Source organism: Centropristis striata, chromosome 18 (assembly GCF_030273125.1).
Source record: "Centropristis striata isolate RG_2023a ecotype Rhode Island chromosome 18, C.striata_1.0, whole genome shotgun sequence".
NCBI lineage: Eukaryota > Metazoa > Chordata > Actinopteri > Perciformes > Serranidae > Centropristis > Centropristis striata.
In genome coordinates this window covers 15,047,272-15,072,478 of record NC_081534.1, presented here as the reverse complement: position 1 = coordinate 15,072,478, position 25,207 = coordinate 15,047,272, and the positions used below count along the sequence as shown (strand labels likewise).

At 39.3% G+C, this 25,207-nt stretch overlaps 3 protein-coding genes across 3 annotated transcripts; 1 reads left to right on the top strand and 2 right to left on the bottom strand.

Annotated features, from left to right (window-relative positions):
* The first annotated feature begins 303 nt into the window (after nt 1–303).
* Nucleotides 304–4,584, top strand: eif2b2 (eukaryotic translation initiation factor 2B, subunit 2 beta). The gene is made up of 8 exons (XM_059356535.1): nt 304–599; nt 1,437–1,557; nt 2,856–3,007; nt 3,136–3,299; nt 3,425–3,520; nt 3,973–4,110; nt 4,192–4,258; nt 4,387–4,584. Exons 1-8 carry the CDS (start codon nt 428–430, stop codon nt 4,542–4,544), a joined length of 1,068 nt encoding a protein of 355 aa, XP_059212518.1. The 5' UTR covers nt 304–427; the 3' UTR covers nt 4,545–4,584.
* Nucleotides 4,585–10,096: 5,512 nt separating this feature from the next.
* tmed10 (transmembrane p24 trafficking protein 10) lies at nt 10,097–16,605 on the bottom strand. The gene is made up of 5 exons (XM_059356805.1): nt 16,379–16,605; nt 14,446–14,566; nt 13,868–13,941; nt 11,947–12,073; nt 10,097–11,526 (listed from the first exon to the last, which is right to left on the bottom strand). Exons 1-5 carry the CDS (start codon nt 16,553–16,555, stop codon nt 11,405–11,407), a joined length of 621 nt encoding a protein of 206 aa, XP_059212788.1. The 5' UTR covers nt 16,556–16,605; the 3' UTR covers nt 10,097–11,404.
* A 6,231-nt stretch (nt 16,606–22,836) lies between these two features.
* On the bottom strand, nt 22,837–25,207 carry fosab (v-fos FBJ murine osteosarcoma viral oncogene homolog Ab). Its single transcript, XM_059357042.1, has 4 exons — nt 24,938–25,207; nt 24,329–24,553; nt 24,108–24,215; nt 22,837–23,994 (listed from the first exon to the last, which is right to left on the bottom strand). Exons 1-4 carry the CDS (start codon nt 25,067–25,069, stop codon nt 23,332–23,334), a joined length of 1,128 nt encoding a protein of 375 aa, XP_059213025.1. The 5' UTR covers nt 25,070–25,207; the 3' UTR covers nt 22,837–23,331.

Here is a 25,207-nt window from a genome sequence, read left to right as displayed (position 1 = left end):
TTATATGAATTCAGGGAACTAAATCAAAACATACATTTCACACAGTATAAGTAAATTAATTTAATCAAATGGGTTATGGTTTTGTTCGGAGGTTTCCAGGCGTTTTCCGGGCATCGATTAAAATGGTCACAGTAGTGGACAGCATAGATATATATAAGAAAGGTGTTTATATATATATATATATATATATATATATATATATATATATATATATATATATATATATCTATGGTGGACAGTACACCGGTGTTGTCAATGGCCCGGCTGTTGCAATGTTTCTGTGGAGCGGTCCACCAATCACAGAGAGCGCAGTCATAATGCCCCGGATGTACTCCCAAACTACTTCCTCGTCAAAATAATTGCATGTTACAGCAACTACTGAGTTGTTTGGTCTTTACACTGACAGCAAGTCCTTTTTACAGCAGCCATGCCGGGCCCAGACAAAGAAACAGACCTGACGGAGAGAGTTGAAGCGTTTCTGTGCGACCTGAAGCGCGGAGGGAGCGGGACCGGACCGCTGCGGGGCTCGGCGGAGACAGCCCGGGAGACGACAGCCTTGCTCCGCAGGATCACAGCCCAGGCTCGGTGGAGCAGCGCAGGTGCTCCATGCTACTGTTAACTTTGTTAATACGCAGTTTAACTCAGACCGTACGCCAGTATATGTATAAAAATATTCTTGTAGCTGAACACTGAGGACTTGTCAAACTGGTTGTGTTAAATAAATAAATAAATAGATAGATAGATAGATCGATAGATAGATAGATAGAGTCATGGACCAAAAGTATTAGACCACCCTTGTTTTCTCCTTGCTTTCTTGTTCAAATTCATGTCGGGTACAACTAAATGTACATTTGTTTGGACAAATATAATGATAACAAAATAGCTCATAAGAGTTTAATTTAAGAACTGATATCTAGACATTTTCCATGGTTTTCTTGATAATGATTTTGATTGTTCTCTAATGTTTTTTTCCATGACTATAGATAGATAGATAATACAGAGAGCTGTGACAGTGCAAATGTAAGGTGTTCAAAGGTGCGGCTAACATACTGATATATCAATAATCTTTAAGTGTTATCATTTATATTAAATTCCTTCTATAAATCAAAAGAGAAGAAAAGAGGGACAAATAGGGACAAAAGCCTCAATTTGTCAAAAAGCATTTCAAATGTCATTATTCATTAGACAGGTCTACTTTCAATCAGTTTATCAGATATAAATATCCACAGGTAGAGCATTTACAATCAATATTGCCCATTCACCAAAAGCAACGAATTAACTATGCAGAAAAAGGGGAAAAATCTATTAGGGATACATCTCTTTGTGGGTGCTTTGTAGGTTGTAGATGTTATTAAACAGTAACAGGAGTTAGGGTTAGGGTTAAATTTGTCACAAGCTTTAGCATTAACAGATAACTCGATTGTTCTCTCTTTCAGGTGATCTGATGGAAATAATCCGTAATGAGGGGAGGAGAATGACAGCCGCCCAGCCTTCAGAGACCACTGTTGGAAACATGATCAGACGGGTGTTGAAGATCATCAGAGAGGAATATGCCAGGTGAGAACTGAGCAGAATGACAACTGTAGAAACCACTAACAACACTGGAAAGGTCAAAGGATAAATTCATTGATTATGCACACTGACATGGCCCATAAATCTTATAACTGATGCTTGTGATGAACTTGTGCTTTTATTGTGGTTACATCCTGTCTTTGTTTGACTTGACTTTTTCACTTTAATTTGCCCGGTTGTTGTTGTTTTTTTCAAAGAAAACCCAACAATGTTTGCTAAAATAATTTCTTCAGGTCTGTAGTTTTCTAATATTTTTTTCTGAGGAGGTTTCCTGGAAATACTTGCAATTTTGCCACCCCACGAACAGCTAAACTTAGCCGATTAAATATTAAGTCCTTATCAAATATTATTGGAAACTTAATTAAGAAAATATAGACCCAGTACCTTCAATGTGTTTCTGGTGACCTGGGGCCTCATGTATCAAAGAGTGCGTAGCTTTCATACTGAAAGATGGCGTACTCCCAAAACTAGAAAAGTATGTACGCAAACTCACCTCCACATGAATCAAACTGTTCCTACACCAGGTTCAGCGCACCTTTCCTTGATACATCCCAACCAGCGGGGAACTGAGCGCACATGGCCCCGGCTCCTCCTACAAATGAATATGCAGATGACTATAAATCGCCGGCATGCCCAATTATTATCGACAAATCAATGGCAAATGAACGTGCTGCCACTGCGCACGAGGTGGACGTGGTGATCTCTGAGGTGGAGGCAGGAAAAATTAGCTATTTGTTGCCTCAGCTCTGCGATCAGCAACAAGGTGTTACTGTGGCTGTTAACACAGGCGGATCGGAGACCTGCACCATGGCAGAAGTCCCTCAACATACGCTCCTAGAGCAGCCAGTGCGTAATGCGTGCCAAACTAATTTTTACGCATCAGTTCATAAGCCACACTTAACTTGTTGTCCCAATTAAACATCACATATTGGATCAAATATGCACAACTCCTGACATATTCTGAAAGGATTTCCATTCTCAAGGCACCTAGAGAGATTGAGCAGCGGTCCGCACATTCTCACGGCAAGTTCACTTTTCATACATGTGGTGTGTGCTGGAAAAACAGCGTACGCAGTGTTTTTGTGCGTACGCAGCGTTGATACATGAGGCTCCTGGTGTTTCCCTTTCATATGTATTTGCTGTATTACTTGATATTTTTGTTCACTATGTCTTCTGTGCCCCTTTTCTTGTCTTGCGCCTTTTAAGTAACATGCCTATAATACTGTGTGTAATGTTTTTGCACAGTTGAGTTTGAGCTTGTTTGCTCTGTTGTGTTCTTGCAGATCTCGAGGCAGCAGTGAAGAGGCCGACCAGCAGGAATCTCTCCACAAGCTGCTGACCTCTGGAGGACTTAACGAGGAGAACTTCAAACAACATTTCGCCGCCCTCAAAGCAAACGTCATCGAGGCCATTAACGAGTTGTTGACCGAGCTGGGTATTTTTCTTTTCTTAATAAAATGGATCCAACAGCTGGTATTTGTCAATTAAATTGAAGCAAAGCCTGTATTTATCGGTTAAGTTAAAAGATTTTGCTGTTTCTCCATACATGACTTCACTTTTCAGAGGGAACAACTGACAACATTGCAATGCAGGCTCTGGAACACATTCACTCTAATGAGGTCATCATGACTGTTGGTCGATCTCGCACCGTGGAGGCCTTCCTCAAAGACGCTGCACGCAAACGCAAGTTCCATGTCATTGTCGCAGAGTGTGCCCCCTTCTGCCAGGTAGCAGAAACACATCAAAGACACAAAACACGATGTTAATGTCGGAAAAAGTAAAAAAAAAAATGTGATGATGCTCAAATGTTATACTGTTTATCTTGTTTGTTTGTTTGTTTACCTTCCACCAGGGACATGAGATGGCAACAAGTCTCTCAAAAGCCGGCATCGAAACAACCGTGATCACAGACGCTGCCATATTTGCGGTCATGTCTCGTGTTAATAAGGTATTAAACACCACAGAAGACTTTGAAATGGGCACATCAGAGCATGTGGGTTAATTCCCACCCCGAACATTCACTTTTCGAACTGTTGCCATCAGGCAAAAGATACAGATCCATAAAACAAGGACAAACAGGTTCCAGGACAGTTTTTATCCAACTGCAGTACAAAGAGTTAAGCAACACAAAAAAAATGTTTTCTGATCGTGGTTGTGCAATATACTAACAGAATGTCTGCATGAAAATGCTGTTTTTATTTATTAAGTTCTATCTATTTTTTTAATTAACTTCTGGCATTTTAGCTTTTTTTATATAATCTAGGGATTTTATTTATTTTTATGGAGTTTGCACCGACTGGTGAGCATGTTTTCCAATTTCATTGTACAGGTGACAGTGACAAATAAAGATCTCTCTCTCTCTCTCTCTCTCTCTCTCCCTCCCTCCCTCCCCCTCCCAAGGTCATCATCGGTACGCAGACAGTTCTGGCAAACGGAGGTCTGAGGGCCGTCAACGGGACTCACACGCTGGCTCTTGCAGCCAAGCACCACTCAACTCCGCTCATTGTTTGTGCTCCCATGTTCAAACTCTCTCCTCAGGTAAGAAGGCTCTCCAATCTGCCAGATTTCTGTCTTTTCTGCTGAAGGCGAAATGACAACGAACATATTTTGTGTCTTTAGTTCCCAAATGAAGAAGATACCTTCCATAAGTTTGTCTCTCCCCATGAGGTGCTTCCTTTCACTGAAGGTAACTCAGACATTCTTCACAAAATTCTGATCAACAACCAGTCAACCAAATCTTCATCTTTTCCACATCACTTTTTAAGCCTTTGGTTAATATGCTGAGGAATTCACTGTTTCAAATCTGTCTTCCAGGTGAGATTCTCTCAAAGGTGAACGTGCACTGTCCGGTGTTTGACTACGTCCCCCCTGAGCTCATCACATTGTTCATCTCTAACATTGGAGGACATGCGCCGTCATACATCTACCGACTGATGAGCGAACTTTACCACCCAGAAGACCACGAACTTTAACAAGTGTAATTATTAACAAATAAATTAAATCAGAACTGAAGCAGTCATCTGTGTTTCTTTTGACTAGGTGCAATATGCTGACGTAACTAATGGGTTCTACTGGGAATGTTTTTGAAACTTGTTAATACCATTATGAGACTTTCTTTTATTTTTAACATTAGTTTTAGGTTTTATCTGCTATATGACAGTTACTTGATGATGTAACTGGCTATAAAAATGTCACAGAAATTTGCTTTTAAAGTAATACATTTTCTGTAACTTTTTATAACATTTTATTAGTGGAACTATATACTATGGTATACAGGATTAAAATGTCCAGTCTATCATATTTAACACATCACAGTGGTAAACAGAAAACAACCACAGGGTATACCAAAAAAACCCATCCACCCACCCACCCAGATAACGTTAATGTTTAAGTAAAATTGTATATTAGTAATGTTACTATAAACTACAGTATGATATCAAACAGGCCTGGTCATGAGTCAGGGTTAATAAATACATAAGTACAATTGCCCAGACTGATGAGAAAATGGTGAAATATAAAAATAAAGGTTGTTATTTCATACTGAAATGACTATTACATCTGCCAAGTGCATAAATTACACTATAAACTTTGTCAAAAACGTGTGTATAGTGCTCCTCTAAAGACATTGCTATATGTAACACATGAGAGCTAATTCAATTTTTTTTGTTAATTGTTTTATTATCCTAAATAATTGGTAAAATTTTCTCAATCAATAAAATGACAATTAATCCTTCAGTTTATCAGAAGGAAACATGGTTTTCACTGGTCAGGAAGTGGATGGAAAACTATAGCTGTCAGGCAAATGTAGTGGAGTAAAAAGTAAAATATTTCCCCATGACATAATAATACACTTTATATATTACTGTTATTAACAGTGCTATAAAGTGCTTTGCAACTAGATGAAATACAATATTCATAAATAAAATGTCCAGATAAAACTTAAAAAATCATTAAAGAAGAAATTTAGCAAGCAGTTATAGAATTAGCAAGATGTGTGCATAAAATGGCAATACCCAAATAAAGTATATTCCCTTGATTTTTTCCTCGATTATCTGGCTCAAAACCAGGATACTAGTGCGCATGTAAACTGCACTGAAATGTCTCAGAACCACAAACATGATGAGTGAGACTCCATTATATCTGAGAGATGTGTCCAAAAGCATTGAGTGTGGTTGGTGTAGTAGCAGGTGTGGTCCAGGTGGAGGCGGTGTGGGACAGCTGCAGCAGCTGGTTTGTGTGTGTTTTTGGTGAGACTAAGAAGAGGAATCCGCTGGTGTGTGGTGTAAATATGAAATGTTTGAGTGTTTGTATGAAAAGAGTAGTGAGTTGTTGTGTGTAAAAGACTGGGTCCCGCTGTATTACTCAGGCTGCACTACAGCGTCTATTCACAGGCGCGATCCCACTACTGAGCGGCACGGGGGCTTTGACCTGCTCCGTTTCCGACCTGGGCCGGTGCACCCCTCCTTAGACGACCTGGTGGTCCCGAGCTCCCTCAGGAGCACCATATCGATACCGAACTTAGTGCGGACACCCGATCGGCATAGTCCGCTGCAGCTCAGAGCTCCTGAGCTCAAACGCTCCGCCAGCCTCAGCCTCCCGGTAGCTTGGATTACAGGCGCGCGCCACCGCACCCGGCGAGGAAGAGGCTCGCTCATAGTGCTTATGAGTTGGACTGAAGTGACGTCACCAGGGAGCGCGCTGCAGCGGGCTCTAGCGGCCGGAAATAAAAGTGCAGCTGTTAATAATTGTCACTGTAAAAGCTGTGATGTGATGTGATGATTAAGTAGTGATTTGTTTATTTTTGCTAATATCACTTAACAGTGGTATAATTATACATGAATGAAATAACAACAGCAGCCACAGCTACATCTTTATGTATACTTCAGATCACTGATTAGCTGTCTGATATTATGTATTATTATTAGGCTATTATTAACTGATAGTTGACAATCGCGGATGTAGATATACAATACATACAACACAAACACTTAGCCCTAAAAATACAATAATAGTAAAAGTATTTATGTAGTAGGGCTTTTATTATGAGAATAAAAAACTAGTTGAAAACATAAATTGAGAAGGTAAGGTAGCCTACAGTTTCTCCTGCATAGCTAAGATCTATTTGTCATTTCTAATGGATTTTGTTTTTAGACTGGATGATGATTACAATAATGTTGCAAGTATCTTCTGAGGGTTCATCTTTATTGAGAAGTCCAAAACCTGCCTTAAATGTAGATTATTGATGGGAAATAGAATTGATGATACACACACACACACACACACACATATATATATATATATATATATATATATATATATAGCAGTCCAATATGACTAACCAGATTAATCACTAAAACTAACGAGATTAATCCAGGCTTTTAGTATATTTTTTATTGCTACATGGCAAACAAGGTACTAGTAGATGCAATAGATTCTCACCAACAAGACCCAGCATTTGTGATATGCAGCTCTTAAGGCTGTGCAATTGGGCAATTAGTTGAAAGGGGTGTGTTAAAAAAAAATAGCAATGTCTGCCGTTGACTTTACAAACTCAAAACTATTTTGTACAAACTTTTTTGTTTCTAGGATTTAGCAATCCTGTGAATCACTAAACTAATATTTAGTTGTATGACCACAGTTTTTTATAAACGCTTCACATCTGTGTGGCATGGAGTCAACCAACTTGTGGCACCTTTCAGCTGTTATTCCACAATTCATTTACATTTCTTGGCTTTGCTTCAGAAACAGCATTTTTGATGTCACCCCACAAGTTCTCAACTGGATTAAGGGATTGGGCTGGCCATCAATGTTGTTGGTTTGGAACCAAGATTTTGCTGGTTTACTAGTGTGTTTGGGCTCATTGTCTTGTTGAAACACCCATTTCAAGGGCATGTCCTCTTCAGCATAAGGCAACATGACCTCTTCAAATATTTTGACATATGCAAACTGATCCATTATCCCTGGTATGTGATAAATAGGCCCAACACCATAGTAGGAGAAACATGCCCATATCATGATGCTTCACTGTCTTCACTGTGTACTGTGGCTTGAATTCAGAGTTTGGGGCTCGTCTCACATACTATCTGCGGCCCTTGGACCCAAAAAGAACAATTTTACTCTCATCAGTCCACAAAATGTTCCTCTTCTGCACATGCCTTTTTTTTAACAGAGGGACTTTGCGGGGGATTCTTGTAAATAGATTAGCTTCACACAGACGTCTTCTAACTGTCACAGCACTTACAGGTAACTCCAGACTGTCTTTGATCATCCTGGAGCTGATCATTGGCTGAGCCTTTGCCATTCTGCTTGTCTCTGGTTTTGCTCTCCATTTTAAAGCACTGGAGATCATTTTAGCTGAACAGCCTATAATTGTTTGCACCTCTTTATAAGTTTTCCTCTCTCCAATCAACTTTTTAATCAAAGTACGCTGTTCTTCTGAACAATGTCTTGAACGACCCATTTTCCTCAGGCTTTCAAAGAGAAATGCATGTTCAACAAGTGCTGGCTTCATCCTTAAATAGAGGCCACCTGATTCACACACTGCTATCTTTTTGAACACACCCCTTTCAACTAATTGCCCAATTGCACAGCCTTAAGAGCTGCATATCACGAATGCTGGGTCTTGTTGGTTTTCTGAGAATCTACTGCACCTACTGGTACGTACGCTACATGTTTGCCATGTAGCAATAAAAAATATACTAAAAACCTGGATTAATCTGGTTAGTCACATTGGACTGCTATTATTTTGAACCCTACTGTATATATATATCCTACCTTGAGTCCACTAGTTACAAATCTGAAAGACAACAACATGGATATCATTTTAATATTTCTGAAGAATATAAAGACAGAAAAAACCCTCTTTGATGCATCAAAGTAATAACACAGTTCATCCACTGTCTGTTGTGGAGCTTTGATGACATGCGAGGGTCACAATGAGCCTCTGTACTGCACAGCTGTAAAATGCTTTCAGTTGTTTGTTTGGAAAGGTGGTGCTCAATTTCTCTCTTGTTGCTATGGAGTTTTGATGCACTTATTGTTGTATTGAAGTTGTTTTTAATAAAAGCAGTTTCCAAATAAGTTTAATGACTGCTTCCTCTTTCTAAAGTGCACCAAGGATGTAAACAGCTGTGGTCACGTGAACGAGTGAAACCTCAGAATCAGAACTCATCATAAATCATAAATTAGACATTAACTTTGTACTTATAAAGATTAAGAAAGAAAATGTAGTCAGGAAAATATCTTTATAAAGGACAGTAATGTGACCATCAGAGCAACCAATGCTTTGTCATTTAAATGTATTTCAATTTGGATACATTCTATACCTTTCACACCTACAGCCTACTTTACTTAAATTTATAATTATTATTAATGTATTAGAAATGACGGAATCCACCTAGCAACTGTAATGAGGAAATGAAAATGGGTTGACCAGTTAACAAGTTTTAACTTTATTTATAGTCTTATGGTTTAAACACGTTTTAGAACATAATGAACGAATATGAGATAGATGGTCAGAGAGGGGAACTCGTATAAGACAGGTACATTGTTTAATTTTTATTCTATTTGATTGAGGTGTGTATTGTGAACACTGGGGAATATGGTATAGAATGTTTAAAGCACCCCTCCACTAAAAACATGTTTATGCTCCCTAAAATGTCTGATCTTGACTATATTGATTATACTGAGGACTTTACATTCCTTTACTGAAGGGGAAGATGTTTCTGCACTTTCCTAAAATCTGAGACTGAATTGTTTGCCAGGAAAAGTATGTTTAATACGTCACAACTTCCAAGGCTAAGCAGAAGTAGTTAAAGAAACCTGAAATCCTCAGTGCAGAGAGCAAACACATTCAAGAGATCGTCTGTTTCACAACCACTATAAAGCCAACTACACTTACCATTGTGATATGTGTGCTCGTCACAGATGTTGGTGCACAACAGACTCCTCGTCTGAGTCTGAAAGCCCATTAATGTTTCATCCAAGTGAGAAAATAGACCAGACACCGACATTGCAGCTGCAGTATGTGAGCTGTGGAGCTAAGCGACCAGCTCGCACTGCACTTTTACAGGTCATCCTTATCCACAAGAAGTGGTGTTGGAAGCCAGATCCAGTATCTCTCAGTGAGGGAGGAGTAGATGTGCTTTCAGCCTAATCTCAAAGTTTTTCACTTTTAATGTGGGAAACCATGTTAGACAAAATATTATTTACAGCAGAGTATTTTACACACTTTAAGAACATGTCTGTTGACTTTATTGATGTTATGTTATATATATTTATATTAATTATCTCAAGCCTGCAGTATTCTTGTTTTGTTTTCCTGTATTATTTAATTAACTTTCACATGTTTGAAATAAAATCGAATCCTTCTCTTCCTGTAGCAACTTCAGTTTAGCACTGACAAATGTGATATTACAGCCTACATCTGTTGGATGGTAAACTGTTTTTTAAAGTAAAAACCCATCTTTCACACTCCATATATTAGCATCACAAGTGGGAAATAGATGTTCAACTACACCATAACTAATGTAAATCCATCCAATATTTTATTGAATAAAAGCCCAACACAAATTTACAAAATTTATCAGTCAACATAAAAATCATTGATTTGCGCACAATGCGCATGTTCATTGTTAAAAATGTACCCATGACAGATGCCTCAATTAATCCCTGTTGAAAACAATCTGAACACAACCACCCGCATTCTCATGTAACCCAAGCCTCAGAAGTATTTCTAAAGAAAAGAAGCACGCTGGATGGATCTGCTCTGTAATTGTGAAGTGACATTTTGAAAATTGCAAAAGGACAATTAAATTTACCAGTGTGTGAATAAAAGGGGCGATGACTGAGAGGACATTTCAGAAAGTGTTTGGATTGCCTATTTTACATTTCCTGTCAAAAAACCCTCCACTGCTGTCTGACAAGAGAAGCCTGCACGAGTATATAAGAACTGTATCATAGAAGTCAGGTGGTTAAATTACTCATAGCCATATACATACAATATAATGCTGCAAATTCCTTCCTAAGGACAAGGTTTTTGGTTTCTCCTTACTTTTGATTTGTGACAAATTAATGTTCAGATGTTTCAAAAACAAGACGTGCAAGAGCTCATAGAAGTGACCTAATTTATAACTAAGAGAATATTACTCCGACAACTCACAACCCCCCGAAAATATACCTGTAGAAGCAACTAAGTAGCATTTACAATATGAAAACAAACTAAAGACACGGTTAAATTTAGCTACCAAACATGTATGCAAATTAAGTGACATAACACAGAAGTTCAGTGGTTGCTGATTTTTTTAAGTAACAACGAACCACTTTTTTTCAAAACAGCCTTCACTTGATAAAAGGGCACCAAGGATCTAGTTTGCTTGGCATGGCAAAGAATGTGTACATCAACAGAAGGGCAAAAGACATTCGCTCATGGCACATCCATTCAAATCGAGCTCAAAATCAAACATCACTGGTCAAACTGGTTGAAGGAACAAGGTCTTATTAAGTAAGCTGCAACATTCAAAACAGTGCAGACAGAAAAGTGAAATACCATTAGGTGGAAATATCTCACTACTGCAGTGACATACGCCTCCCATGTCTCACAGTGCATTTCTCCCTACAGCGCTTATCATGTTTCAAACCACTAAATAAGCAGGTGATTCATTTTTTCAGAGGACAACCTTGGTACTCTCTCTTACAGCCGTGAAAACTAGAATTTGAGCCCCTCAACCCCACTTGCTGTTGTTTGCTGAAGCTAGTCCAAGGAGGGCGGATGTTGGGATGTGTTGGCTGACCAGCGGGCAGCTTCCCCCGAGTTAAGGAGCTCGGGGCCGCTCTACTCGATCAGCTTCTTTGCCTTGAAGAAGCGCCGCAAGTAGAAGACCTGCCATGTGGCCAGCCCAATGAGACAGCACATGGAGAATATGCTAAAGTACAGCACACGTGTGTTGGTGGACTCTAAAGAAGGGTGAAAAAAAAGAGAAGTGTTCATGTTATTGGCCAGGGAGTAATACTTTTTGTTCATACAATGAAACATCAACAAAAACAGGTTTTACTTTCCTTCCCTTAGGTAATTAAAATCTGATTGGCATTGAAAAAAATTATTTAAACCAGGCTACTCAAACTGCAAGAAAGCTGACCATATTTTCAGAGATGCCAGAAATCCATCTGATCAACAGACAGAAAGCCTGATCGTTTATCATCCTAGCAATTAATCTGGCATCATCAACCTCTTTATACTGCACAAACAACCAATCTGGCCCTATTCTAAAATTAATTATGGGTTCAAATCTGACCTAATCCACACAGAGTCCTACAGGTTTAAGAACTCAATAAAGTACATGCAGTAAGTATTTTATGTGCCCTCTGTTTTCCTACCATTGGTGTCCCGCATCTCCTCCTCTCTCTTCTTCATGTAAGCAAAGTCATTGACGATGGATTCAGAGAGGTCCTCCAGTCGCCTCAGCTCGACCTCAAGAGGCTTCAGCTTCTCCACCTTGGCAATCTGACAAAACAAAACAGAAGCTGATAAAACCACTGAAAAGTGAAGCCTGAGAGGCCGATGGTAGGAAAGACAAACAGTTCCACTATGAACTTTGTCCAGCAGGTGTCACTCTGATACCATGTAGTAAAGTTGAGTTTATTTGTATAGTCCAGTATCACATATCACAAATTTGCCTCAAGGAGGAGTATACTGCTGATGTGTGAGTTGCCATCTACTCGTGTTTATTTAGGCTGGTGAGAAAGCTGCCACTTGAACTCTGGTGTGAACTGAACAGCTGCACTGCCCGAGAGGGTGGAGCACAAAATGGACCAACCACAGGATTATGTGAAATTAATGTGACGTGTACAAATCTTACTGTTATGGGAACCATTGTTGCTCATCTTGTAGTGACAGATACTTCTTCTCCTTTACATTATGAAGACTGTTTTTTAAATTATTTACAATGGATGTCAAGTTGTAGTCTTAACTAATAATAATCACACCAACTATTTGAGTGTGTGCTCTCTTGGTACGGCATGCTGTTAGACACAATAATTAACTGTGTAATGTTGCATATGATGATGCAGGACAGGTCACAAAACCTGCCCAGTGAACAGGTACCAATGGTCCATGTGACCTATACATTCTTTGTGAACCCTAAATGGACTAACTAAAAAGCGAGAATGCTGCCACATTTGGACAAATTAACCAAACTACAGCCTTAACTTGTCTGCAGCAGACGTCAACATTTTCCCAATGTGGAATTTGCATATTAAAACCTGCCTGATAAACGGCATGCAACAGCCAAATACACATTCCCAAACATTGTGTAACAGACTTTTAGCACATTCAGCCATCACCAATTCATCATGTACTGAACATCTTGCAGATTTGTTCAAACACACCCATCTACGTAGGTGAATACAATTTTAGCCCAACCCTCCTGCCCACAGACAGGCTAGCCCACTTGCTTGAGCTCTCCCTAAGCATCCGCCCACGTGCTCACTCGGTAGAAAAGAACGTCATGTTCGTGCACCATGTGTGGGATGGGGGCGATTCTCAGCTCACAGACTTTATCACTTCTGTACTTATTATTAAGTGTTGCCTCTGAGGGAGCAACAATGCCAAGTGCAATCCACTCGCAGAATGATGACCAAGTAATGGAAGTGATGATGCACAACAATGTGTCCCTATTTAGGAAAATACTGAATGACTGGGAGGCAAAGAACCTCCTCCACTAATTCCGTTCTTCTGTAGACAGAGACACCTTGACGTAATATTATATGTTGACAACAGGCACTTGGTAATGCTACGAATTCAGCACCGGTCATCCACATTGATGCCAGGAACAAGTATTGAATGTATAATAAATGCACGTACTAGAGCTATTCATGTTTACACAGCTCCACTTGATTTCTTAATCTCATGAAGTCACTGCTTATTTTGATGTTATGCAATGGTTCCAAAGAAAGAATTGTCCGCCTCCTGCATCTTGAATCTGAACTCCTTTTGTTGAAAAAGGTACATCGATATGTAAGGCCCTCTATCCTGACCAGGGGTATATTAGCAAATTTGATCCAGTGGATTAATTTTCGGTGCCCTATAACACTTTCAACAGGCTCAGGAATGCTGGCAATTAATAAAATAAACTTGTGGCTCAGTAGGTTGTGGCTCAAACTGGCACTACGAATCTGCTGCAAGACCAGTGTCCCACATCCACTGACCTAGTCTACAAGCTGCAGACAGACTGTCTTTGTCTGCAGTATCTCTAGCATTCAAGAAAAGCAAGCAAATGCTTTGAACTCAAATACTTACCTCTTCATAGTTTTTGGCCTCCACGCCATGCTTCATGTCCAGATTGACCAGCTGGTCAGGCACTCTTCCAGTCCCTGATTAAAAAGAGCAACAATTAACTGAAGTACAACATTTAAAGTTCATTGTGTAAACTCATTGTGCTATGTAATCCTAGCCTGGTTGCAAAATTGCAAAAAAAACCGACTAAGAAGTTTTTCTCTAGTCATCATGATCAGTTTCCTCTGTTTCCCCCCCCCCCTCATTCTTTTTGCCTTTTCTTCACTACTGAGTAAATCTAAATCATTACATAAAACATGATGCATCACTCTTTTACATAAATTCACAGCTAAAAATTGTATAACCAACTACTCATAACCACATCAAAAACATCCACAAAGGGTTAAATCTTATTACTGCACATTTTATTTATAAACAAAATATTTAACAGTCTTTGCTCTTGGTCAAACTATGTGTGTCTTGATAACAGTTGTAGCAAACTCTTTCTGTATATTGACCAGTGAAAGAATAATAATGACATTTTACTTTGATGTGAGTGAGAAATAAATTATAATTTTGTGCCTATGAGATGACACACTTACCCATGGGTGATTTGCTCTCAAAGCACACCTCAAACATGTCATAGTCTTCTGTGGTGAATGCAAACTTTCCTTTTGTTGCATCTTCCTTGGAGTAAAGAGTGTGGCTGGAGGAATCTGTGATCTATAAAGTTAAATAGAATAATGATAAATATTAACTGTATTGTTGAATGAATCATGTCCTTAGTATTTATGGCCTTTCTACATTTAAAAAAATGGTTATGGGGTTGCAAAAAAACAGCATTTTAAAGATTTCAGCTTGTGCTCTGGTAAACAATTATGTCATTTTATAGAGTAAACTATAAATTATAACAAATACTAAACACATTACATGCTATAATCAAACTAACAATTATTATTCTTCCCCAAGTGTTTTGTCTAAACCATATAGGAAATTAGCACCGTTTTTCTTTTAGAATTAATACTTCTTTTCTTTTAAATTATTTGTGAATAGTGCAATGCTTTGTTTCACAAGATAGAAAATAAATATTGATTTTGTAAACATGGAGGATGCACAAAGACTGAGCTTGCTGTTAACAAATGAAAAATAAATAAGCCAGCTGTCTGGGGAAAGCTCGGAGAAGTGGGGAAAAAAAAGCTTTTTACTGAGTTGGTCTGTGTATCTTCTTCCTTTTTCCACATGCTTTGTGTATACAAGACCATAAAATGTGGGTAATGATAGTTGTAATCCCATGTGGGATAGGCCAAATGTTTGGCATGCCAAAGAAAATGCATGTAACCCAAAAGAGACTGCAATAACATGAGTGTAAAACATTAATTAAAACCAACAATTACCTTTCTAATACCAGCAAAACAGTGTTATTGGACAGCTGTTGAAACGTTTTTTTTTACAGAATCTTGTTGTTTTAGGAAGATGAAAAGGGTTAATAACAGCATGAGGATAGACGCCATTGTATGATGTATGGGAGACATCTTAAGACTTCATTCATTAATTTATTTATTAACCCTCTGAAATCTTCGGCTATTATGTCTGTAAAAAAATCTGTTAAAAACCTTTAACATGCCATGTTTGTATCGGTTTTTCAGCGTTACCTCACCTATATGTCCTGATAATGAATTTTTAACTTTGACTTACTTGATCAAAATGTTGAACTCAAAAGAAAGTGAAGAAAACAAAGTCTGATCTTGAAAATTATGTTTCAAAACACAGAATTTTAAATATTGCAAATATGAATACAGGTTGCAAATATAACATGTAACAGGTAAAATGAGGATAATATCTAATTCAATATTTTATACTAAATATATTTGACAACATCTCCAGTTTTACTTGGCCGAATAACATCAAAAGGGAATCTGGCACGTAGTTTCAAGCCAGAACTTTAGAGGGAAGCTGATGACTCAATGCTGATTCATTTTTATGTCTTCACGTCATGAACAAGTAATATGCAGGTGTTTTCATGGACTCCATCCAACCTGTCGTTGACATGAACCCGCTAGCTGCGGTGGCTAATGTGCTAATGTGGCTAGCTTGTGACTGCAGGCTGTAAGACTGACGTGTAACAGCAGCAGAGCCTAGCCGCTGACAGTGACTGGATTATTTATAATAAAACACACACCAACTGTGACACAAACACCCACGATAGGTGACGAAATTGGCGTTAATTTGTGTCAGAGTAATGTGTGATGATGGCATGATGAATACTTAATGATTATGTTAACAAGCTGACGTTAGCTGGCTAATTAGCAACTAAAACCAGGAAGACGTGTTTTTCGGGGCCTAGGTTAGCTTCAATGCTACCAACAGTTGTCACACATTTCCGCCGCACTTCACCGACAGTTGAGACGATTTTAACACAAGCAGTGGATTTCGTTGCCAAAGGGTAGATTACTGAAACCAACATGTTAACAGACTGACGCTGTTTCAGCCTCAACAGAAGCTGGTTACTGTAGCTGGCCGCAGGTCTGAGCTCACCTTCAGATTAGTTTTGGTGTTTGCCTGTTCAGTTATTTCATACTCCCCCGTTACCAGGACGTCTTTGTGGATCTCCTCCCGTAAACACTTTCTTGAGTTGACCGGTAAAAAGAAAGAAATGGAAAATACCGATTCAATAAGAACCGGTAACAACAGTAGCGCACCGAGTCGAGCCATGGCTACCCTCAACCGACCGACCAACCAGCCCGTGCCAGCAACCAGTTTAACACCGAGTTCCAGCTCACACAAACGGCCTGACCGAGCCCTGCAGCGCCGCCGCTGGCCTGGAGGGAGAAGTGCGCTCCTTTGCAATCGGGTTAGTAAATCGTCACACTGTTAAAAAACGTCACACTGTCATTTTTTTGTCAAAATTGTTGTTGTTTTTTGCCTAAATCATCTCCTCATGACGCCGGCCACCTATGGTAAAATCGCCTACATCCTCAGTTGATCAGATCATGTGATTTTACCCCTTTAAGATAATCACTTCTTTGAAAATTTGCCACATTCATAGGCATCAAATAAGAACCCAGCAAAGTAGAGCTAGAGGGAGATTGTTTAGTTATCAGTTTAGTTTATCGGTGTTTTATTGTTGACACTAATATTCGTAACACATATAATGACATAAACGTGTCATAGAGCGTATCATAAACATGACATGGGATGTGTCATGAACATTAATGACACTTTGAAGTAACATTATTGCTCATGATACTTGTCATGTCATGTTTCTGACAGGCTTGTGTGACTCTAGACACGTTCAAAATAAAGTCTTACCATATCTTGCTTAAGTCACAAAGGCATGTTGAAAAAATTCATTTATTTCTCTTAAGTTACATAATTTACACATTCTTTGTTACATCCTTTTTGAGTGAAATGATCAATAAATGTCATATGTTACACTTTTGGTGAAGTTGTTTGTGTTTCCTGCAAACCTTGAAAAAATTAGTTAGTTATTAGTTAGTTAATTATTTCAACAGGGTGACGAAATTCAACCTCTGTGTGAATGACCGAATAAATCTGTTGCCCTGGATGTCTTGGCAGTTGCCAACTTTGCCTGGCTATAAGCAGTGATGGAAAAAGTATTCTGATCTCTTATTTAAGTACTTATACCACACTGTGGAATTACTTCACCAGAAGTAAAAGCCCTGCAAAACTTACTTCAGTAAAAGTACAATATATTATTGGATTATGTGTGATGCATTTATGTAAGCAGAGTTTTATTTTCTCAGGATAGGGCTAATTTAACTACTTAATATACTGTTATGAGTTATGAGTGAATAATCACTTTTCATTTATCATGTTTCTTTATGTTAAATCGTGACCTGAAAAGTAAGTAAAGCTGTTGGCTAAGTAAAAGTACTATATATATATATATATATATATATATATATATATATACTGTTTTGAGTTATGAGTGAATAATCACTTTTAATTTTTCATGTTTCTTTATGTTAAATCGTGACCTGAAAAGTAACTTAAGCTGTTGGCTAAATGTAGAAAAGTAAGTAAAAGTACAATATATATATATATATATATATATATATATATATATATATATATATATATATATATATATATATATATATATATATATAGGGGGCCGAAGAGAACCAGAGCATCTTGTCAGTTCGGAGGACAGAGGAAAGGAGGGTTCAGGTGGCATTCAGGGCCAGTGGTTAAAGGGAGTGGATTATGACAATCCCACCCCAATGAAAGGCCAGGACAGACAACGCTAACTCAACAGGGACCACCAGAGGCATACACCTGGCCAGTCTTCAAGTCATAAGTAATTTACCGCAAACTATTCAACACCTTAAGCTTTTTGCCTGTACTCCCTAAAGACTAGAGCCAGAGAGCAAAACCGAAGTAGAGCATGAAACACAACATCTGTGGGGAACATTATAATACATAATGAAGTGGTGGGCCTAAAATTTTAACAACCCAATACCTTACACAAAACTCCTTTTGGACAATCAAGAATTTTGAGCTTATTCCAGTGGGACCCTGATATGGACTCCAATACATTTATGACCTAGGGCCCTCTAGTGGGTCGAAATGGCAATATTCCAGAGACTGTTCATGAGTGTGGGAAGTCACGTACTGACATGTTAAGTTCACCACATGATGGCAAATCAGGGGTTTGCACTTATTTTACTGAATATATTGTAGATGGCATATTTTTTGAAATAGAAATTAATATAAAAAATACCCCTTAACAGGTCTTAGATACCAGTCAGAGTCTTGTCTATTATGATAGTATTGTTCTCAACATAAGACGAAGTTGGTTTCTGTGAGGAGAATAAAAGGCTGACCTATCTATCTTGGACAGCAGACATATGCTTTAGCCAAATGAGCATTAATTGATCTATTTCTATCACTATATATATTTTAAACTGGCTTCCAAAGAAAGCGGATGATACTCTACTGTTGACACTGTAGTTATAAGATTAGAAATAACCTCTTGTCATTTTATTGTTACTGTTCTCAGTTAGGTTACTGATATTTATAGATTTTCACTCAAAAATGTCTTTAATATTACAGTAATTGCATAATAACCCGTCCAGTATGTGATAATGGTAAATCTGGGTTACAAAACAGACATATCATACCCAGTGTTGGCTGGGGTATTTTGAAAATCCCAAAAGCTATTATTTTTCTGTCAGCAGTGCAGGGATTACCCAATTACATATGATAGAGCTGTCCAGTTTCCAGGGAAACATCCTTGTTACTGATCCCACGAGGCGAGACGAGGACGCGCTGCTGTGTGGGGAGTCTGGCACTAAGTGAACAGTAATTATTGGATAGAGAAATCCCTCCAGTATTGTAGCTTAGTGCGTCAAATAACCGCTAAGAATAGCTCACACTCCTCCATGCTATGGAGCTTTTAGGCTAAAATGAAATTCATAAAACTTTCATATATGACTAATCTACATTTTTACATCTTTTTGTGAATGTCACACCTGTCCAATAAACCACTTTCAGTGATTTCTTGGGGTGAGGTGCAGTCTTTAAGGACTATAAGGATGGAAAGGTACTTCCGTAATCTTAGTATTGATTGACTAACCTTTTTATCACCTCTGGGCACTGATTCAGAATTGCATGTCACTATGAAAGCCCTACTTTACGAAGTGGAATACTTCCTCAAATAAGCCTGCATGCTGACGCAAGTGTCTTCACACCCTCCAATTAATTGCTGCCATTCTCTGAGTTGTGGTTGCTATCAGCTCTAGATACATAAAAATCAGACCATATGCTGATAAGAGCAAAAAAACAGACTGAGTTGAAACCAAAATTTGATTTGTCACACACTTTCAGTGAACTTTACATTGAGTCAGCTGGACTGAGTGTAACATAAAGAAAGGAATGTGTCATTTGCTTCAATAAAAGTGTAATTTGTTGTCATTGTAAATGCCATAATGATCACAGTATCACTCAGTCACGCAGACAGACTTTCAGCCACAGGGGGAAGACACTGAAGTATTCATGGCTCTGTAAAGCTTTCATATCCTCTCCTAACAAAAGAACGGTATCAGGGGATGGGTTTCTGTGAACCGAGCCAAACTGAGCCTGTCGTCGTGGCACAGAGGCGAACTTGGCTGTTTCATCATCACTGTGCTCACAAATACACCCAAGGAAGGGATCTCTGTCTGCCTCCCTCCCTGCTGCATATACTCATCATTTTCTCCTTCCCTCCTCCTCCCCTCACCTCGCTCTTACTTTCTTCCTCTCTTTCTATCAGGCTTACGCTGGTTCCTCCCCTGGGTTGCAGCACCGACGCAGGTTGGCGTCATAGTGGTCTAATTTTACTGCTGTTGATGCTGATGTTAAAAGAAGCAATAGGCACCTGCTATTTCTGCTGCTACCCCATCTCCCTGGGGCCGACAAAGAGGTATTAATAGACAGAGTTATTAGGTGCTGCATGGTCGCACATTGAGGCTTTATTGAGGGAAAAGAGGCTCTGCTTAAGTGCAAAGGAAAACAGATAGATACTCAGAATTCAGCTGTTATGCAATAGCACAGTGCTAACTAAACAAGAGGCTCTGTGCAAGCACAGTTTCAATCCAACCTACTTCCTTGATTCTGCAAGCAAGAGTCAAGGTAGTAGCATTGTACTTCTGCAACTTGAATGTGTTAAACTTTATAAAATATGTTAAACTCTTTATCTGTTTGATGTTGTACTTTAGCAGAGACGGCCTCTATCCAATACAGGAAGCAGAGTAGAAACTGCTGATATCTTGGCCATGTTGCACAAAAAGGGTGTGTCCACACTGGAAGGGTTCAAACGTCAGAGTACGTTAGCTATTGTGCGATGGTAGTCTTCCACCCTGCATGTCACTCCTGTGCACACAAACCACGCATTTCCTGTGAAGAGCCATTTAGCAACCCGCCTTCTGATGATTCTTTACATGTTGAAATATTGATAAAAGGCGAAATGAGCAAGTGAGTGGGAAGAATGACAAGTAGCAGGGAGCGGTATATGAGCTATTTGATGACAAAGTCAAATTATTAGATCACCTGAAATGGTTATGGCAAAACTTTTATCAGGTAGTTTGATGAAAGAAGAAAAGTTGCATAAGGCAGTCACAATAATCTCACACCTAGTTTAATTTCAAATCAAATATGGGTTGCATTACTGTACACAGGTGTACTTAACCCCCAGCTTTAAGAGTACCTAACATGCACCACGGCCATAAAGTTATGAGATTAAATTAAGCACCCAAATGCTCTCAATGTACTGGAAACCATGTAGAAAATGTATAGATAGGGCAGTACATATTGCACAAAATTGAGTCAGATGTATGTTTCTTGGAAGAAAAAACAGGATCATTAGTCACAGGGTGTACAGTATATACCACTGTATGTCTGCCTGCAGACTGTCAGTGTTCTTGCAATAAAAACCAATGGGGAAAAAAAACAAACATGTGCTAGACCATTTGTGAATTAGGAATACTTCACCCAAAAAATCGCCATTTTTAGGATATAAATTATTCACCACGTTACCTTGAATTCTTAAAGAAAACTTTTTAACTAGCATGCCTCCATGGTGAAGTAAAGAATCGAAAAAAAGGGAGTAAATCCTTGAAGAATTTAAGTAAATGGAGCTGCGTTCAACAACATAACTGGATAAAACACCCGTTGGCAGACTCACACACAACTCCTGCAGTATAATCCAAATCTTATTCATCCAGTCATATGTGCAGTACTGTCCAAACAAATGGATTTTTGCTATAAAAAAAAAAAAAGTATTGGTTTGCTATTGGTAGGAGGTAGTACGCATATGACCAGATAAATGAGACTTTGTAATTGGATGTTTTGGCTTCGGCCTCCATTTACTTCCACTCGTCTAGAATTTTCTCTATGTTGTTATTTGTTGTTCACCATTGAGACATGTGAAATTTTCTTTGAAAGATCAGGGTAACAGAGTGAGTGGGCAAACTAATAAACAACTGGTCATTTTGTGGGTGAAGTATTTATTTACATTTCTAAATCAGCATTTTCCAAATTATTTACATGTGACCTACTCATCATCATTCGTGCTGCATCAGTATTAATTTTGGCCCAGCTGTGCCTCCAGAAGAGGTGCATTTAGAGTCTGTCTGTGTAGTGGGGATGAAGATTTAGAACGGGCTGAATGATAACACCACTTCACACTCCATGTTCAGCTGTCTCAGTCCTTTTGCACAAAACACAGTTCAAACTGCTGTTTTTGTGTTCATGAATTTCTAAGGTCAGTTTGTTTTTTTGCATTGCGGTGTAACTCACACGTGCGTCTTAGACTGTGAGATAAGATGACATTATTGCGACGTTAACCAACGTAGATCGTGGTTAAAACGTTGGTTTCGGATCCTCATGCGAGTTGTCTTGTATAAGCATACGTGACCAGCGGTTGTCTTGCAGCGTTTTAAAAAAACAACAAATCGTTCTGATGAGGGAAGCAATGCATCACGTTTTTTTCCTTTTCCTATATTCCAATAATCAAATCAGATGTCTCTGTCCGCAGCCATGTACTAAGATGTATGTGTTTGAGCGGAAAAAGCCCGTCTGCAGTCTACTGGCAAACAGCAGCAGAGAATCTTCGTAGTTCGTTCTATATTTGGGCATGGAAGTACGACGTCACCGCGCTATGCTTGCAGATTTAAAAAAATGGAAAGAACGCACTGACGTAGGAGCCCTGACGTATAGTTAACCTTGGCAACAGACGGAACAATAAATAGAGCCAGTGGAGGTGCAGGAAAAATACTGCTATCCCTTATGGAGGCTAATTTTAGACATTATTTTAATTGAATGTTGAATAACACTGCTGTCTTATCTCACAAGAGAGAGAAAATATTTATGCATGTGTGTTTGTGTGTGTGTGTGTGTGTGTGTGTGTGTGTAGAGTGCAACAGAGACAACCAGGCAGATAATTGAATTTAAATATCACTATCTTTTTTATTTACATATCATACAAACATTCATCTTCACTTTCTCTCTGTAAAAAAATAAATTGAAATTTCATAAATTAAAAACACTAATGTTTTCACAGAAAACTTCAAAAATAGACCACTCAGACCATCATGGTTAAGACAAAGCACGTCCGTTTTAAGTATATATATATTTTTTTTCTTGTCTTCACAAACAGTTCACAATTACTCTCACATTCCATCAACCAGAAAACAAACTGGATCAATAATAACTATTGCTCTGAACACATCAACACTACAACAATTGTTATCTAGCACCATAAAATCATATAGGAACTCATAAAACGACTAGGTGGTATTAGTTGAAACATGCTTTTTAACTTGCTACATTGGTGTAATAGGCAAGTATAGATAAAGGCGAATAAAATCATAAATAATTTGCTTCCTGGTGAAAGTCCATTCCATACATAGCCCTGTGATCTGCACATATATCTCATACATTAAGAAAATGTGCTTAATAGGAAGTATTATTGTCTTTTGGAAGAGTGTTTAAAGGGCTAGCAGGGTTGGGGAGCTGAGAGAATCAGAGGACTGGTCGTTGCTGCTGCTTCCCCTCCTGTGGGCAATGCCACAAGTGGGGAAGGTCTCTGCCTCTGGGAAGGTAAACACAAAAGAAGATGTGTAGGTGGTGCCGGCTGGTGTGCAGGTCACCACGGGTGTGCACAGGGGCTCAAAGTCAGTGTTATTGGCTGAGGCGTGAAGGGGCTCCCAGTCCTGAGTTGTGTAGATGGAGTTAGACAGATCCACCTCTGGCACCGACCGCGCCGTCTCCATCTCCGTCTTTGCCAGCAGGTCCAAAGACTCCTCCAGGACTGAGGATTCCAGGTCTGTCATCTTGACCGCACTGCTGGAGACAGTGGCGGTGGAGAGGACGGGGGTGCTGCTGGAGAAGATAGAGTTGGAGGTTGAAGTGAAGGTTGGCTGGCTGGAAGTGATAGTGGTTGCACTGGGGATGGTTGTTTGTGGCTGGGTGGACAGGCAGGCATGGACGGGAGAAATGGAAGCCATGGCAAAGTCACTGTCCAGCTCTGAGGGGATTTTGCAGATGGGTTGATGAGCAGCCAGAATGAACTCAAGCCTTTCCTTCTCCTTCAGAAGATTAGCAATATCGTTCTGCAGGCTGGATTTCTCATCCTCTAGCTCGTCAGTTTCCTAAAAGGAAAAAAAGAGGAAGTGGCGTTAGCTTGGCTGCTGCATAACACTGTTATAAGCTGTGGCGAGAAAACACATTTTGATGAATAATGGCAAATCCATGGCATACTTACAGCTTGCAGAGTGTCAGTGAGTTCTCTTCTTCTGTTACGGCACTTTGCTGCTGCCTGTTTGTTTCTCTCTCTGCGAATTCTTCTCTTCTCCTCCTCCTCAGGTGTCACCTGAACATAAGACAAGAGAAAAGTTTAGTCTCCAAGCTCTGTCATAATTAATGAACTGTAACATATGGAACAGGTTATGTAACACTTCAAGTACATGGTCAAATGATAATTACCTGTTCCACTTTGCCTCTCTTGGTGGAGCTGTGAACCCTGGAGGCAGACCTCATGCCTGGTCTGGAGTAAGCAGGGCTGGGGCTGGAGCTGTAAGGGTGAGCTCTGTGTGAAGGGGCCACCGAGGAGATCAAAGGCTGGACCATCCACTGCAGATCCGGGCTTGTCGAAATAGCTGTGACAGTGGGGATGAAGGAGGCACTTGATGCTGTCAGGTCAGTGAAATCCTGTGGGTAATGAAGCAAGAGGACCATGAGTACATTGGGTATACTTTGAAGAGGGGATGCAGCATTGCAGGATGGTCTATAAAAAGCTGTGTGGTTTAAAAATATCCATATGATGTCAACTATGACGTTACACTCTCTCTATGGGGTTTCCAGGTGAATGAATGAAGCGCGCTTTGCACTGTGTGCAGCAGGTCATTAAGCTATTTCAAGCACACATCAATGTAGGCTAAGACAATTTCTCATTTAGATTATATTAATTATGTTTAAACTGTATGAGTTAGTGAATTCTAGAATTAGCTTGAACTCAAGTTGCATGCAAACATGAAGGCTAAATATCATACATTTTTTTTTTATAAAAGTTGAATAATATTTCACTGGACATACCTGAGACTGGGGAGAGCCCATGCTGGAATAAGATCCCGCTGGAGAGGGGTAGTATAGATTGTCTCCGGACGGGGAAGCAGTGCTGCAGCGGGAGGAGGTATCGCACTCCGTGTTGAAACCGGTGAACATCATCTTTCCCCCAAAAAACAAGAAGGACGATTCAAGCAAATGTAAACTTGAGATGAGGAAATCCTTTTGTAGGTTTGGGATAAACTCCTAAATCGTCGCTCCAGATATATTCTCTCTTGTCCTGTGTGTTCTTGTTCTGCT

Bases quoted from the DNA above. Each gene is read 5' to 3' on its own strand.
- fosab (XM_059357042.1), bottom strand. From the start codon at position 25,069: ATGATGTTCACCGGTTTCAACACGGAGTGCGATACCTCCTCCCGCTGC. The intron at 24,554-24,937 runs GTATGTCCAGTG...CATTACCCACAG, and splicing joins TGGGCTCTCCCCAGTCTCAG to GATTTCACTGACCTGACAGC. The intron at 24,216-24,328 runs GTAATTATCATT...TCTTATGTTCAG, and splicing joins AGAGAGGCAAAGTGGAACAG to GTGACACCTGAGGAGGAGGA.
- tmed10 (XM_059356805.1), bottom strand. From the start codon at position 16,555: ATGGCTCGACTCGGTGCGCTACTGTTGTTACCGGTTCTTATTGAATCG. The intron at 14,567-16,378 runs GTGAGCTCAGAC...TTAACTTTATAG, and splicing joins ACACCAAAACTAATCTGAAG to ATCACAGATTCCTCCAGCCA. The intron at 12,074-13,867 runs GTAAGTATTTGA...TTGTTTTGTCAG, and splicing joins AGGCCAAAAACTATGAAGAG to ATTGCCAAGGTGGAGAAGCT.
- eif2b2 (XM_059356535.1), top strand. From the start codon at position 428: ATGCCGGGCCCAGACAAAGAAACAGACCTGACGGAGAGAGTTGAAGCG. The intron at 1,558-2,855 runs GTGAGAACTGAG...GTGTTCTTGCAG, and splicing joins ATCAGAGAGGAATATGCCAG to ATCTCGAGGCAGCAGTGAAG. The intron at 3,300-3,424 runs GTAGCAGAAACA...ACCTTCCACCAG, and splicing joins AGTGTGCCCCCTTCTGCCAG to GGACATGAGATGGCAACAAG.